The sequence below is a fragment of the Otolemur garnettii genome, unplaced genomic scaffold (assembly GCF_000181295.1).
Source record: "Otolemur garnettii isolate 467f Iridium unplaced genomic scaffold, OtoGar3 scaffold00301, whole genome shotgun sequence".
Taxonomy (NCBI): domain Eukaryota; kingdom Metazoa; phylum Chordata; class Mammalia; order Primates; family Galagidae; genus Otolemur; species Otolemur garnettii.
The window spans coordinates 458,853-470,990 of NW_003852696.1; the positions used below are offsets into that span (position 1 = coordinate 458,853).

Sequence of the window (12,138 nt, forward strand, 5' to 3'; positions counted from 1 at the left end):
CACCACAATGCCTAGCTATTTTTTTTTTTTGAGACAAAGCCTCAAGCTATCCCCCTGGGTAGAGTGCCGTGGTATCATGCTCACAGCAACCTCCAACTCCTGGGCTCAAGCAAGTCTCCTGCCTCAGCCTCCCAAGTAGCTGGGACTACAGGCGCCCACCAAACCGCCCGGCCATTTTTTTGGTTGCAGCCATCATTGTTGTTTGGCAGGCCCGGGCTGGGGATTCGAACCCGCCACCTTAGGTGTATGTGGCTGGCGCCTTAGCCACTTGAGCCACAGGCACTGAGCCCGCCTAGCTATTTTTAGAGATGAGCTCTGGCTCTGGCTCTGGCTCTGGCTCAGGCCTGTCTCGAATCCATGAGCTCAGGCAGTCCACCCACCTTGGCTTCCCAGAGTGCTAGGATTACAGGTGTAAGCCATCTTACCCAGCCTAGTTTTTCTGTTTTTAGTAGAGATGTGGTCTCTCCTGTGCTCAGGCTGGTCTCAAACTCCTGAGCTCAAGCAATCCTCCTTCCTTGGCTTCCTAGAGAGCTAGGATTATAGGAGTGAGCCATCTAGCCAGCCTAAAATAAAGTGGGCCCTTCTCTCTTGAAGGAGCAGAGGTGAGAGAGACTCTAAAGTAGTTTTGTTCTGGAGACAGAGTCTCACTTTGTCACCTTCAGTGGAGCTCTATGACATCATAGCTCACAGCAACTTCAGACTGTTAGGCTCAAGTGATCCTCTAGCCTCAGCCTCCCAAGTACCTGGGACTACAGGCGCCTGCCACAAGGCCTGGCTATTTTTAGAGATGGGGTCTCACTCTGGCTTAAGCTGGTCTGGAACTTGTGAACTCAAGTCAATCCACCTGCCTTGGCCTCCTAGAGTGCTAGGATTATAGGCATGAGCCACCGCACCCAGCCCCATAAAGTAGTTTATTGAAATAGCTTTTTTGGGACATAAGGACATCTAATTAAGTAGAATATTACTTGATTATGTTCTAAATATTTAGTGTATAGTCATTAATTATAGCTTGTATGATTTATGGTTTTGTGAATTTACTAATTAGGGTTTTAAAAAAAAAAACAAAACTAAAAGCTTGAAAAGTATTCCTTAAACCGGCACCTGTGGATCAGTGAGTAGGGCGCCGGTCCCACATACCGAGGGTGGCAGGTTTGCACCCAGCCCTGGCCAATCTGCAACAACAGTTAAAAAAATAGCCGGGTGTTGTGGCAGGTGTCTGGAGTCCCAGCTACTCAGGAGGCTGAGGCAAGAGAATCTCCTAAGCCCAAGAGCTGGAGGTTGCTGTGAGCTGTGACACCATGGCACTCTACCAAGGGTGACAAAATGAGACTCTGTCTCTAAAAAAAGAAAGAAAAATCCTCCATAGTGGAGTTTTTCCTTTTTTTTTTTTTTATTCTTTTAGAGACAGTCTCACTTTATTGCCCTCTGTAGAGTACAATGGCATCACAGCTCACAACAACCTCTAACTCCTGGGCTTAGGCGATTCTCTTCCCTCAGCTTCCCGAGTAGCTGGGACTACAGGCACCCACCACAACACCTAGCTATTTTCTATTGCAATTTGGCCGGGGTCAGGTTTGAACCTGCCACCCTCAGTATATGGAGCCGGTGCCCTATCACTGAGCCACAGGTGCCTCCCAAGTGGAGTCTTTTTCAAGAGGTCTTTAACATATAGAATAGTGACTATAGTTAATAACAATGTATTGTATACTTGAAAATTCCTAAGAGTAGATTTTAAGTGTTCTCATCACAAATATGTGAGGTAATAGATATTTTAATTAGCTTGAGTTAGCCATTCTACAATGTAGACTTATTTCAAAGCATCATGTTGTTGACCAGAATGTATTCAATTTTTGTCAATTCAAAAACTAACTTTTTTTTTTTTTTTTTTTTAGACAGGGTTGCACTCCGTCTCCCAGGTTAGAGTGAACTGGTCTCAAGCAATCCTCTTGCTTCAGTCTCCTAAGTAGCTGGAACTACAGGCATGCACCATCATGCCCAACCAATTTTTTTATTTTTTTATAGAGACAGGTTTACAGGTCTCACTGTGTTGGCCAGGCTAGTCTCAAGCAATCCTCCTGCCTCAGCATCCCAAAGTGCTGGGATTACAGTTGTGAGCCACAACACCCAGCCAAAAAATAAAGGAGTGGACGCTTTTTTCTACTGTGAAGTATTTCAATATCAAAATGGTAATTCTAATATATGTAAACAGGACACATATTAAACAGCATATATTGTAACATCATATCTTGGGGGAAAATGCATCTATCAGAATTGGTGTCTTTTCATCTCTTAATTTCTGAATGCTGTGTAATACTATTATGCTGCTTTCCTATATAAATTTTTTTAAAAAAATATGATGTAACAGCACCCATTGTGGGTATATGCCTTATCTTTCTCATCTGGCTTATTAGAGCTGAGAAGGATGCTGGTCTTGGCCATGTGACACTCTCCTTCTTTGATAATCAGAAACTTTTTCCTGAATTAGGGTAAGGTCAGCTCTCAGCCTTCTCCGGACTAACTCCCTAGAAGGGGCTAGAATTAAGAGGGGAGGTGAATGGACATGGGATGGGTGCCTATGCTCATCCTACTGCCTACCTGATGCTTAGTGAGATGCTTGCCCTGGTGCCAACAGGAAGAGTTGTGGCTTTGTGGCCACCAAGTACAGAACTATGATGGGGTAAACTAGTGACTGACTCCTTTGCCGTTGTCAGAGCAGTGACTTTGGCCTTGAGTCATTCCCTTGGAGGGGTGGGGAGAAGATGGAGTTCCTTGTGCTTGGCCTGAAAAGACTGACTTGTTCCCCACCTGTCCCTTAGGATTCCTTTCGGAGTGTATTCATCAAGATGAGCGTGTGGACCAGCCCACCCAGTCTGCTGAAGCTGGCGGGGCAGAGCCTGCTGAGGGATGAGGCCCTGGCCATCGCTGCTCTGGAGGAGCTGCCCAGGGAGCTCTTCCCACCACTGTTCACAACAGCCTTCTTCGGGAGACACAGTGAGACCCTAAAGGCGATGGTGCAGGCCTGGCCTTTCCCCTGCCTCCCTCTGGGGGTACTGATGAAGGAACAGCAGCCCCACCAGGAGACCTTCTGGGCTGTGTTGGATGGGCTGGATGGGCTCCTGGCCCAGGAGGTTCGCCCCAGGTGAGGGTGACCAGCAGCCTGGGAGGGCCTTTGGGAATCTAGAAAACCAAAGTGTGGGCAGGAGGCTCTGCTGACAGTAGGGAAGCCCAGGCAGGCCTTGTGACCGTTGCTGGGGTCAGTGTGGGAATGAGCTTCTGGATGTGGAGTGATGAAGATGCAGAGGTGACTGAAAGGACGTGTACAGGAATGGGGACCTGGAAGGATGACAGGATTCCATCAGGAGAGGGAGCAGCTGACATCTGGAGTAAAGGTGCAGCTCAGACTTCTGGGTCTTGCCTAGATTCTGAGATGCACGGTTTTATTCCAAGCTGATGTTAAGGCATCTCACCCAATGGCCTGTTTTTCCCCATAGGAGGTGGAAACTGCAACTGCTAGACTTACGGAAGAATACTCATCAGGACTTCTGGACTGTGTGGTCTGGAACCAAGGGCAGTGTGTGCTCACTGCTTGATGCAGAGGCAGCCCAGCCCATGAGGAAGAAGCAAAAAGTGGGTGATTTGTGCACAGGAACAGAGCAGCCCTTGGCTCCCGTGGAGGTGCTCATCGATCTAGCCCTCGGGGAAGGGGCCCAGGATCAGCTGCTCACCTATCTCATTGAGAAAGTGAAGCAGAGGAAAGGTTTACTGCAGCTGTGCTGTAGGAAGCTGGAGATTTTTGCCATGCCCATACACAATATCAAGATGATCCTGAACCTGGTGCAGCTGGACTCTATCAAAGATCTGGAAGTGAACTGCACCTGGAAATTGTCCACCCTGGGCAAGTTTTCTCCTCACCTGGGCCAGATGAGTAACCTGCAGAGACTCCTCCTCTCCCATGTGCACATGTCATCCTCCATGTCCCTGGAGGAGGAGGAGCAGAATGTGGCCCAGTTCACCTCTCAGTTCCTCAAGCTGCACCACCTCCAGGAGCTCTACTTGGATTCTGTCTCCTTCCTCAAAGGCCGCCTGCACCAGCTGCTCAGGTGAGAAATAGTGCAGTTTCTCTGCACACCAGAGCAAGCCCTTCTTTGTTACAGTAAACAGTAAGAGGCATCTTCTGTGTGCCAGCTACAGACAATGGGAGAGTGAATGTGTCACTAGTAGTTAACACATTGTCTTGTTCACTACTCTGTCCTCAAGCAAAGAATGACATGACTACTCAGATGGAGGTTACAGGGTTAGACCAGGATGCCAGTTGCAGTGACTCTTTGCTAAGAGAAACTCTATACTGAGGGGTTGGGACCTGGGTTTGGGATGTCTTCCTTTGGAATTGATGTGTTAATGAAGATCAGCAAAATAAGCGAGGAGGGGACTGAAAGCCCAGAGGTGCTGGTTTGTAAGCTCAGCGCTCACAAGCTTCTCGTCATGACCCTCTTCTTCCAAACCTTCCTTACATTTCCTGCCTGTAAAGGTTTATGTGAAAAATGCAAGATTCTGGAATTGAAGCAGAGGAGGGCAGAACTGTAACATGATAGGTGGGTTGCTGATGACACGATGATCTAAGGCAGCTCCTGCAGCCTGGCAGGCCCCTGTGGGTGTTGCCGACCTTGCCCAAGTTTGTCCTTTATGAATGTTTCCTAGTAGCCCCATCAGGCGCAGAATTAGAGGTGGCTGGGCCCCAAGAGGTGGCCAGAAGGAAGCACAAGTTGAGAGTATTGTCGGTCATGTCTTTGCACTCTAAAACTCACCAGTGCCCTTGCTTGCTTGACACACAGAGTCCAGGCTACCTGAATTCATTCTCACACACTTAGCCGATTGATTTGACCCAGTTACAAAGAAGATAAGTAACAGAAAAAGGAGTTTGCTGGGACTTGGCACTCATTTCAGTGTAATACAGCATCTTATGGGTTGTCCATTCTTGGGATGACTTTGGGTTTTGGCAAAACAGGCCTCTCTGTAGTCTGCCCACCCCCTCCACCCTTTACCCCTACTCCCCAGTACTAACCTCTCTCTTTCCCCCCAGGTGCCTCAAGAGCCCCTTGGAGACCCTCTCGATAAGTAACTGCCAGCTTTCAGAATCAGACTTGACGTGTCTGTCCCAGTGCCCCAACATTAGTCAGCTAAAGGAACTGGGTCTCAGTGGGGTCAACCTGACCAATACAAGTCCTGAGCCACTTCAAGTGCTGTTAGAGAGAACCTCCGCCACCCTCCAGGACCTGGACTTAGATGAGTGTGGGATCATGGATGCTCAGTTCATCACCATCCTGCCCACCCTGGGCCGCTGCTCCCAACTCACCACCTTCAGCTTCTGCGGGAACCCCATCTCCATGGCTGTCCTGGAGAGCCTCCTGCACTACACTGTCGGGCTGAGCAAGCTCAGCCATGTGCTGTATCCCGCCCCACTGGAGAGCTACGAGGACGTCCGAGGTACTCTCCACCTGGGGAGACTTGCCCACCTGCACGCCAAGCTGAAGCGGATGCTGCACGAGTCAGGCCGGCCTGGCATGGTCTGGTTCAGTGCCAACCCCTGTCCTCACTGTGGGGATAGGACCGTCTATGACCCGGAGCCCGTCCTCTGCCCCTGTTTCATGCCTATCTAGATGAGTGCACATGTCAGAAGCTTTATTCTGGGCACTTAGACACTGAATCCCAGAATGTAAGTGCATCTTTAAGCAACATGGTAGCCATAGTTTCAGACAACTGCTCAGTGTGAGTGGGAAAAAGAAAAGCAATAGGGGTGGAGGGGCTCACGTTGACTTGAGTTGATGGGATTATCATTGGGGAGATGCATCCTGTAGAGTTAGAAAACAGATCTGAATTTCTAGAGGGGAATTCAGGCTTGGGAGATACATGTGGGTGTTGTCCCCACAAGTATGGTTATTAAAAAATGGTTAGAAATAAAGTGATTGTTCTTGCAAAGCATCTGGTATCCTCTTTGGTATTTCAACATGTTTTCCCAGTTAAATCTCAGGAATCCCCAGTTACTGATTAAGAAGGCATTGAGCACCCATGATACATAGGCTAGACTGAGTAGAAGCTCTGTCTGCAGATCTCATGCCACTATATGTCATTCCCTCCTTTTGGTTTCTCCCTGGGATATCTGTGACCTGCTTGCTTGTTTCTCTGGCTGTTCAGCAGTTCAGAGCATGCCAGGTGCAGTCTCATGGCCTGGAACATCCTAAATGGCCTATAGTAAGCAGTGCTGGAGGAAAGGATTCTTTACAAGGCCCTCACTGCTGACTCTACTGAGATCCCGGACACTGTCCTCTGGGTTCTTTGTGGATACATGAGCCTCCATCTCTGGCCTTCGGCTATGCTAGTATAGGGCTTCCCTGTGAATAAGTCAGGTCCTCAGTACTAGAAGAGGATGTCCACCCTCCAGAGGAGCCAGTCTCTGGCCCTTCCTGAGCCTCACCAAACCGTGCGTCCCATCCCTCCAGGTCCAGCCCTCTCGATAACAGTTGTGCCAGCTAAAGACATCCAAATTCCTTTTAGCAAAACACTAAGAAAATTCGTTTAGTATTTGTATCCCACATTAAAAATAGGGCATCCTTTTGTTTGTAGTCTTATCAGTAAGAAAAAGACTTTCTGGGTGGCGCCTGTGGCTCAAGGAGTAGGGCGCCGGCCCCGTATGGTGGAGGTGGTGGGTTCTAGCCCAGCCCCAGACAAAAAACTGCAAAAAAAAAAAAAAAAAAGAAAATGACTTTCAACCTGTAAGATTACCCCTCCTTCCTTATGGAGGTGCTAAACTGGGTCTGCACCATAGTGGTGGCATAGATTTGGGGTCCCCATGGTGGACAAACCCTTGTCCTAGGCAACAGGGCAAAGAAGATAAATGTCAGACTTTAAGTGACACTGGGGGTAGATGAGGGCCGCTGTGCAGGACAATTTAAAAGAAAGGGAGCTGTCCTATGGGGTTGGACCCTGTAGTCCTTGGGCAGTTGGCTGCCTGCCATGCTCCCATGCTACTAGGTGACCTCTTTCCATCTCTGCACAGCCTCCCAGAGAAGTGCTGCAGGAGTAAGACCACACACCATTGCCCGTGTTGCCCTGCACGTTTCCCTGATTACGAGCATGGCTGCTTCAATTGTTTCCCTTCCAAGGCCTCTCCCTTGGTGCTAGTCACTCCTGTGCATGCTGCTGTCCTTGCTGGCTATCAGCAGCTTCCTGTCTTGCCACCCACAGTAGCTGGCTCCTTATCCTTCTTTCTTCTCTTCCCTACCTCCAACCTTTTACGCTAAGGTCCTTAAGAAACAGAAATGAGAAAGGCCAGGTGTGGTAACTCACACCTGTAATCTCAGCACATGGAAGGTTGAGGCAGGTGGAATGCCTGAACTCACAGGTTAGAGACCAGCCTGAGCCAAAGCAAGACCTCATCTCTAAAAATAGCCAGCATTGTGGAGAGTGCCTGTAGTCCCAGCTACTTAGGAGGCTGAGGCAAGAGAATTGCTTAACCCCAAGAGTTTGAGGTTGCTGTGAGCTGTAACACCACAGCACTCTACCAAGGATGACTGACTCGGTCTTTAAAAAAAAAAAAAAAGATGTTGTAATGTCCTTATGTAGCAAAAGGAGAAACAGGCAAAAAAGGATAGCCACTGTGTGAAGTCTCCTTCATAGGGACATTAATTCATCCATGAGGCTGGACCCCCTCATGGCCTAATGATCTCCTAAATGTCCCACCTCTTAATCCTGTCACACTGGGTCTTCAGTTCCAACATAATTTTGGAGGGATTCATTTGGACCATAGCACTCCACTATTCCAGAACTTTTAATGCAGGATAACAAACCATTTCTTAAGTATAAACTCCTTTAATCCTAAGGGCATACCTGTAGAGTCCAAGAATATGAGGGCTTAGCAGCGCCGGTAGCTCAATGGGTAGGGTGCCAGCCACATAAACCAAGGCTGGTGGGTTTGAACCTGGCCTGGGCCAGCTAAACAACAATGACAACTGGAACAAAGAACAGCCAGGTGTTGTGGCAGGCTACTGTAGTCCCAGCTGCTTGGGAGACAAGGCAAAAGAATTGCTTAAGCCCAAGAGTTGGAGCTTGCTGTGAGCTGTGGTGTTACAGTACTCTACAGGGGTCAACATAGTGAGACTCTGTCTCAAAAAAAAAAAAAAAAAAAGGAAAGAAAAACAGAAGAAATGTGAATCTGGAGCAGAGAAACACTCTTCTCTCCCGTCCTTGGACTTCAGAACTCAAAGCTCTTTGGACTTGGAACTCCAGAATGTGCACCAGTGGGCCCCAGGGTTCTTATGCCTTTGGCACTGGACTGAGAGTTACACAGTCAGATTTCCTGGTTCTGGGCCCTTTAAACTTAGACCAAACCAGTCTGCCAATATCCAGTGGTCTCCAGCATGCAAATGGCTTGTCATGGGAATTCCCAGCCTCCGTAGTTACAAGAGCCAATTCTCCTAACATATCTCCTCTCCTATATCTATACCAGTATCTACCTTATCAGTTCTGTCTCTCTGGAGAACCCTAATGCTGTGCTCCACATAATCATTATATTAGGTACTTTCTTGGATATCTGAGTGGGCAATAATTCATTTACAATTCATTCTTTTTGTTTTGTTTTGTTTTGTTTTGAGACAGCCTCACTATGTTGCCCTCGGTAGGGTGCAGTAGTGTCACAGTTCACAGCAACCTCATGCTGTTGGGCTTAAGTGATTCTCTTGCCTCAGCCTCCCAAGTATCCTGGACTACAGGTGCCCACCAAAATGCCAGGCTATTTTTTGTTGCAGTTGTCATTGTTGTTTAGCTGGCCTGGGCTGGGTTCAAACCTGCCACCCTCAGTGTATGTAGCTGGCACTGTAACCACAGCACTGTGCTAAGGTCACTGAGCTTTTTTTTTGGGAGATAGAGTCTCACTTTGTCACCTTCTGTAGAGTGTTGTGGAGTTACAGCTCACATCAACCACAACCTCTTGGGTTTGGGTTCAAATTGATTCTCTTGCCTCAGCCTCCCAGGTAGCTGGGACTACAGGTGTCCGCCACAACCCCTGGCTACATTTAGAGACAGGGTCTTGCTCTTGCTCAGCCTGGTCTAGAACTCCTGAGCTCAGGCAATCCACCCACCTGGGCCTCCCAGAGGGCTAGGGTTACAGGCATTAGCCACCATGCCTGGGCACTACAATTCATTCTTCAGCTATACTCGGCACTAAAAAGTTTTGTTTTTATAATTCACTGTGACAGGAAGATTTGTATAGGACATACTCAGTAGTTCACCAATGATTTCATTCTCAGAAAATGAAGAGAATCAAGCACTGTGGCCAGGCCGAGGCAGGAAGATAGCTTGAAGTCAGGAGTTCAAAACCAGCCTGCAGGCTCAGCACCTATAGCTCAACAGGTAGGGCACCAACCACGTACACCAGAGCTGGCGGGTTCAAACCCAGCCTGTCCCTAACGAACAACAATGACAACTGCAGCCAAAAAATAGCCCAGTGTTATGGTCAGCACCTATAGTCCCAGCTAGTTGGGAGGCTGAGGGAGAAGAATCACTTAAACCAAAGATTTTGAGGTTGCTGTGAGCTGTGACACCATGGCACTCTACCCAGGGCAACAGCTTGAGACTCTGTCTCAAAATAAATAAATAAACAAACAAATAAACAAATAAATAAACAGCCTGAGCTAGGCTATGCACAGTGACTCTCACTTGTAATCCTAGCACTCTGGGAGGCTGAGGCAGAACTCTGGGAACCGAGCTAAAGGGTTTGAGACCAGCCTGAGCAAAAAGCAAGACCCCCAGCTCTACTACTAAAAATAGAAAAACTTAGACAAGAGGATCGCTTGAGCCCAAGAGTTGGAGGTTGCTGTGAGCTATGATGCTACAGCACTCTACCCAGGGTGACAGCTTGAGACTCTTCTCAAAAAATAAAATAAAATATAATAAAATAAAATAAAAATTTAAATTGTAATTGCTTTCTGTAAGCATAAATCTCAAATGTGTTTTTTTATGGATTTTAAATCTATGTTTTCTTAATTCTAATGAAATTCTACCCAGGGTGACAGTTTGAGACTCTATCTCAAAAATAAAATAAAATAAAATTTTAAATCGCAATTACTTTCTAGAAGTATGAATCTCAAATGTCTTTTTTTCTGGATTTTTAATCTGTTTTTTTAATTCTAACAAAAAATTGACAAAATGATGTAGATGCAAGTTTGTATAGGTAACTTTTAGATATAAACAATAAAATTATTGGAAAAAGAGTTTTTATTACTCCTATAAAAAAAAGAAAAGAAAAACCAAAATGATTTAGTTAAGAGCACTCATGTAAAGTTTATTACAATGTCACTGCATAGGGAAAAGCTCAAAGCAAGGCAAATTGAAGAGTCACTCTCAGTGGAAAGTAGAATGTGTAATAATCATCATTATTACGCCAAATCCAAAAAGAAAAATGTTAAATAAAGGTCAGTAACTCCACAGATAGGCATCTGTGGCAAGGGATGACTTTAAAACAAATCTTGTTTTTTTCTTTCGATTCTACCTCTTGGAGTTAGAAGAAATCAAAAACAATTTTTGTTTGTTTGTTTGTTTTAGACCAAGTTTCAGTCTGTTGCTCAGACTATAGTGCCCTGGCCTCAGCCTAGTTCACAACAACCTCAAACTCCTGGGCTCAAGCTATCCTCCTGTCTCTAGAGTAGCTCAGACTACAGGGACCCACCATGTACCCAGCAAATTTTTTCTATATTTTTTTAGTAAAGATTTTGGGGGGGGGGAGGTTCTTTTTCTTGCTCAGGCTGGACTCAAACTCCTGAGCTCAACAGATCCTCTTGCCTCCCTGGATTGCCTCCCCAAATGCTGGGATTACAGGAGTAAACCAGCATGCCGAGGTATAAAAACAAATCTTTTTTTTTTTTTCTTAGAGACAGAGTCTCACCTTATTGCCCTTGGTAGAGTGCTGTGAAGTCACAGCTCACAGCAACCTCCAACTCCTGGGCTTAGGTGATTCTCCTGCCTCAGCCTTCCAAGTAGCTGGGACTACAGGAGTCCACCACAACACCCCGCTAATTTTTGTTACAGTTTGGCCAGGGCTGGGTTTGATCCCACCACTCTCGGTATACGGGGCTGGTACCCTACTCACTGAGCCACAGGTGCCACCTGTAAAAACAAATCTTAATCCCACTAAAGTTCCTCAGATAAACTGCTAAGCACTTCATCAAGAAAGCAGACTTCTTCCTAGGAGGTCACCAAGGTCATCGTGCACACTAGGAGTAGGACAATTTTTCTTGCACTGTGAATCAGGACTTTTCAACCAGGCACTATTGACATTTTGGCCTAAATGATCCTTCACAGTGGAGAACTGCCCAGAACTTCTCAGGATGGTTTGCAGTATCCCTGACCTCTACTCACTAGATAGTAGCTGTGAAAAATCAAACTATTGTGACGATCAGAGATGTCTTCAGACATGGCCAAATGTCTCCTACTGGGCAAAACTACTTCCAATAAAAAATCACTTCTCTAGAATGAGTTGAGCTCAGCATCGATTCCATTTCTATTTTCACTTTTTCTAAATGAAAATGCTGAGAAGCACAGAAGTTGATGAGAACAGAGGGAGTTTTGTTGCAGCAACATCACTCATTCTCTTGAACTCTTATAATATATACTCCCCAAAAAGGATTATTTCCGAATCACTAAAGGCAGCATTCCTGTACTCACCTCTATTTCAAATGGTCCCATTGTTTGGTGCCCCTAGTGGATTTTACTCCCTGGGCCACATACTGTGAAAAGAATCTGAAAAAGATCAAAGGAAAGCCTTTATCAAGGCTTGTGGTTATACCACAAGGTATAACCCAGCACCATGGGTTATACCTCTAATCCTAGCACTCTGGGAGGCCAAATCACGTGGATTGCCCTGAGCTCACAGGTTCGAGATCAGCCTGAGCAAGAGCCAGACCCCCATCTCTAAAAATAGCTGGGCATTGTGGTGGGTGCTTGTAGTCCCAGGTACTTAGGAGGCTGAGGCAAGAGCATCACTTGAGCCCAAGAGTTGCAGGTTGTTGTGAGCTTTGACACTACAGCACTCTCTACCGAGGGTGACAAAGTAAGACTCTGGCTCAAAAAAAAAAAAAAAAAAAAAAG

At 46.6% G+C, this 12,138-nt stretch overlaps 1 protein-coding gene across 1 annotated transcript; it reads left to right on the forward strand.

Moving 5' to 3' along the window:
- Window positions 1-2,822: 2,822 nt before the first annotated feature.
- Window positions 2,823-5,657, forward strand: LOC100954996 (melanoma antigen preferentially expressed in tumors). Its single transcript, XM_012813785.2, has 3 exons — window positions 2,823-3,139; window positions 3,492-4,100; window positions 5,081-5,657. The coding sequence occupies exons 1-3, from the start codon at window positions 2,844-2,846 to the stop codon at window positions 5,655-5,657; spliced, it is 1,482 nt and encodes a 493-aa protein (XP_012669239.1). The 5' UTR covers window positions 2,823-2,843.
- The last annotated feature ends 6,481 nt before the right edge of the window (window positions 5,658-12,138 follow it).

Coding starts and splice junctions, on each gene's coding strand:
- LOC100954996 (XM_012813785.2), top strand. CDS start 2,844: ATGAGCGTGTGGACCAGCCCACCCAGTCTGCTGAAGCTGGCGGGGCAG. Junction 3,140..3,491: donor GCCCAGGAGGTTCGCCCCAG/GTGAGGGTGACC, acceptor TTTTCCCCATAG/GAGGTGGAAACTGCAACTGC. Junction 4,101..5,080: donor CGCCTGCACCAGCTGCTCAG/GTGAGAAATAGT, acceptor CTTTCCCCCCAG/GTGCCTCAAGAGCCCCTTGG.